Source organism: Hyaena hyaena, unplaced genomic scaffold (assembly GCF_003009895.1).
Source record: "Hyaena hyaena isolate Hyena2069 unplaced genomic scaffold, ASM300989v1 scaffold_54, whole genome shotgun sequence".
In the NCBI taxonomy this organism is placed as follows: Eukaryota; Metazoa; Chordata; class Mammalia; order Carnivora; family Hyaenidae; genus Hyaena; species Hyaena hyaena.
Genome location: NW_024080685.1, coordinates 3949868 through 3953940, shown reverse-complemented (window position 1 = coordinate 3953940; position 4073 = coordinate 3949868). Strand labels below are relative to the sequence as shown.

At 58.5% G+C, this 4073-nt stretch overlaps 1 protein-coding gene across 1 annotated transcript; it reads left to right on the top strand.

Moving 5' to 3' along the window:
- The first annotated feature begins 797 nt into the window (after nt 1–797).
- Nucleotides 798–3775, top strand: SOWAHB (sosondowah ankyrin repeat domain family member B). The gene has a single exon (XM_039230977.1). It carries the CDS (start codon nt 837–839, stop codon nt 3195–3197), a length of 2361 nt encoding a protein of 786 aa, XP_039086908.1. The 5' UTR covers nt 798–836; the 3' UTR covers nt 3198–3775.
- The last annotated feature ends 298 nt before the right edge of the window (nt 3776–4073 follow it).

Below are 4073 nucleotides of genomic sequence, written 5' to 3'. Positions count from 1 at the left end.
GTGTTTAGATCGCTTGCAGCCAGGTGCCTGAGGAGAAGCCCGGGCAGTGTGTCTAGATCAAGAAAGCCTTATTTGGGATGCAAAGTGAGTTCCCGCGACCTCAATACCACCTCAGGGAATCTGAAATTACTACCCTAGAGCGTTAATAAAGGCACCTTTTTGGGAGACCGCAGAATGCCAGTAAATTTACACCTTCTTCCCATCGGCTTTCGCCAGGACTGATGCAGCACAGGGACAGGGCAGGAACGGATTTTCCTTGCTTTCGTTTCTAGGTGGCCGAGACCCAAAGGAGAGGCCGGTCGCTTACCTGTTTTCCATCTCCCGGCCCGGGAGGGGCTCCGCGTCCTGCAGAGCGGTTCGCTGCCGGCCCCCGCTGGCTGGCGACTCACCTCCGGAGCTGTGTCTGGCTGGGACCGGCCTGACTCATCTGGGGTAGGTAGCAGGGCCGGGGAGCCCTCAGAGGGCGGAAGGACAGGAGGAGGCGGGCCGGGCCCTTCCTCCAGAGCCAGAGAGGAGGCGTCGCCGGGGCGCAGGTGAAACCGACTCCGACCTATCCCGGGAACTTTCGCTGCGGGGACTCGCTGCGAGAGGCCCGCGTCAGGCAGGGGCGGCGGGGGAGCCGCCCTCTCCCCCCGGGGCCGCGCGCGGGGGCTCAGCCCGGGGGCCTCGCGCTGTCTTGGCGCGCTCCGGGGCTGCGGGCAGCGCCGCCCTCCGCGGCTGATGGAGGCGGGTGGCGCCGCCCCGAGCGCAGGTGACACACGGCAGGCCCGGGTTTCGGCTGGCAGTGGAGAGCGCAGGGAGGGCGCTGGCACCCGGGGCCGAGGGACAAGACAGCAATGGCCCGAGAGCTGAGCCAGGAGGCACTGCTGGATTTTCTGTGCCAGGCTGGAGGAAGAGTGACCAACGCCGCCTTACTGGGCCACTTCAAGAGCTTTCTCCGAGACCCCGACGCGCCCCCCAGCCAGCACCAGCGCCGCCGCGAGCTCTTCAAGGGCTTCGTCAACTCGGTAGCCGCAGTGCGCCAGGACCCCGACGGCACCAAGTATGTGGTGCTCAAGAAGAGGTACAGGGACCTTTTGGGGGAGGAGGGGCTTCAGCGACCCCGCGACCTGCCGGCTACCGCCACCCCTGCAGAGAGAGCTGCGCCGGGTTCCCGGCAAGGCGCGAGCCTGTGGGATCCGCCGCCGCCGCCGCCTCCCAGGAGGCGGCGGCGCGAGAAGGAGCAGGAGGAGGAGCCAGCAGGTGCCGCAGCCCGAGCCGCCCACGCAGGTTGTAATGGACTGGCCGCCAGCCGCACCCGGGAGGCAGCCCCGGGAGGCGGCGGCCGGAGGGACGGCTCTGGCCACAGGGCCCGAGCGAGGTGCGCGGCTGTGGAGACGCAGGGCCGCCGCTGCTGGGAATGCCACCAGAACAGGCTGGAGGGACTCCCGGGCGAGCAGGTGCTCGGCGCAGTCCCAGACCCCGCCACTGCCACCGCCGGGGAGACGCCGGCGCGTGTCCCGCCGGCGCGTGTCCCGCCGGCGCGGGGTGACCGCGAAGCGCCCCGGCAGCAGCCGGAAGCCGTGCCCGCTGAGCACGCACCGGTGCCCGCAGCGCCCTGCTCGCCTCCTGCAACCGTCGAGGCTGCTGGAAGCGGGGCTTCCCCGCCTGCTCTCCTGTCCCGCCCTACTTCCCCTGCAGACCCACCAGAGCTGATGACCCTGAGCTCTCTGCATTATTCCACCCTGCAGCAGCAACAGCGCACGAGGGAGTGGGTGGCCAGACATCCCCAGATACCCAGTGCCCGGGACCAAGGCCCCATCCGAGCCTGGTCAGTGCTGCCGGACAACTTCCCCCAGCTACACTCTGAGCTCAACTTCTGGGTCCCGGAACCTAACTCAGAGCCTCTAGATCCCCCTCTTTCCTCTCATTCTCTCCTTCCTGGTGTTCTGGAACCCTGTCCCGAGAATCCTCCGTTGACAGTCTTCCGTAGCATTCGAAGTCAGCTGTCCCTCCAAGATCTGGATGACTTTGTGGACCAAGAGACCCATGGCAGTGAGGAGAGCAGCAGTGGGCCCAAAGAGTCCCCAGAGGAGTCTGAAGAGGGGCTCCAAGTTACCCTGGGAACCCCAGATTGGAGAAAGCTCAGGAATGCTGCTGGGGGCCTTTCTCCAAAAGAGGGCAGCCCCAGCAGGAGCCCTCAGGGCCTCAGGAACAAGGAGGATGGTCACACCTCTCAGCAGGTCTCAACTGAGGCTAATGGCCTTGCAGGCCACCCCCAGGAGTCTTCCCCCTGGCCAACTCCCAAGCTAAGGAGATCCCTCAGGAGGAGCTCTCAGGCAGGGAGAGCCAAATTGTCATCTTCCGATGAGGAGTATCTTGAGCAGGACTTGATGAAAAGGACTCGTCGCCCACCACGGTCCAGGAAACCCTCCAAGGCAGGAGCAGTGTCCGGCCCAAGAGTAGATGCTGCTTTGACACCCAAACTTGCAGACATTAAGTCTGCTGCTGCTGAGCGGCATCGGCCTCACACCTCATGGGCCCGGGGTGCAGAGGAGTCTGCAGCCTTGGTCCCGCACAGACCTTCTGAGCACAAGTCATCTCTGGTCCCCCTAGATGCCAGGGAGCATGAATGGATCGTGAAGCTTGCCAGTGGCTCTTGGATTCAGGTTCTGACTTTGTTTTGGGAGGACCCCCAGCTGGCTCTGCACAAAGATTTCTTGACTGGGTATACTGCCTTGCACTGGATAGCCAAACATGGTGACCTCAGGGCCCTTCAGGACTTTGTCTCCAGTGCACAGAAAGCAGGGGTTGCTCTTGATGTAAATGTGAAGTCCAGCTGTGGATATACCCCTCTGCACCTTGCAGCCATTCATGGCCACCAGGGGGTCATCAAAGTGCTAGTGCAAAGGTTGGCTTCTCGGGTGAATATCCGGGACAGCAGTGGGAAGAAGCCATGGCAGTATCTGACTAGTAATACCTCTGGGGAGATATGGCAGCTACTGGAAGCCCCTCGGGGCAGGCCCATTTTTCCTGTCTATCCTTTAGTCCGAAGCTCTTCCCCCACCAGGAAGGCCAAGAGCCGGGAAATATCTAGAAATATCACCCGGAAGACTTCCTTTGCTGCACTACTCAAAAGTCAGCACAGCAAATGGAAATTAGCCAACCAGTATGAGAAATTCCCCAACCCAAGAGAAAGAGAAGAGTATAGTGACTGAGGTGGGCCCCTCTTTTGAACATGCAGCCACATACCATACACCAGCTCATCCTTGACCTGTCCAATGAGAAAATTCAGGGGGAATAGAAAAATTGCTGAGGAGTTGGTAAGGAAGAGATCATGTGACATGGTTTACCTAGTGTTTACCTGCCTGGATTTTATGTCAGCACATCCTGGACCTAAGGGGTCATCCAAGCTTTCTGACAGTTCAAGTCTTTGGGTCAGTGAAACCTAGACACAGGGCAGAGTCAGGTGCTTAAAACCCAGGAGATAGTCTTCCTCTTTCCTTGCCACCACAGATCTGGGCATAGTGAGCCACACTGGTTTCCAAAGCAGCAACTCAGGGCCTTGACTACAGAGGGAACAGATGTTTAAGAAAAAGGGAGGCAATTCAAGGGATTGAGGAAGCTCAAACAAAATCCTTTCTGGCTAGGAGCTCTCTGGCCTCTATTCATTTGGAGAATAAATCTTGGCTGAGTGGAAAGTATCAGATTTGAAATCAGATGGCTCCTGTTTTCTTCTTTTTCTCTTTTTATTTACTCCTTCCCTTCCTCCCTCTTCCTTCCTTCTTTCCTTCCTTCCTTCCTTCCTTCCTTCCTTCCTTCCTTCCTTCCTTCCTTTCCAAATCAGTGAAATAAAATTGTTACTGGACAGTAGAACTTATTTTAAGATCCCTCAACTCTATCTTCAGATCTTCCTTTGAATACAACCTAAGGTGGCTAATACGTGAGATGATTAGTACCTTATTTCTATCTCTTCTCCACGGTCAAAGAAGCAGTTATGTAAGATCCAGTTATGGTATTCAGGCTCCGCTTTTTAAATAAATCAACCTAAGGGAAACTTTCTGAATGTAAAAACTGTTGGCTCATTTGCATAG

What these genes read in the sequence shown, in the direction of transcription:
- SOWAHB (XM_039230977.1), top strand. Translation starts at nt 837, where the DNA reads ATGGCCCGAGAGCTGAGCCAGGAGGCACTGCTGGATTTTCTGTGCCAG.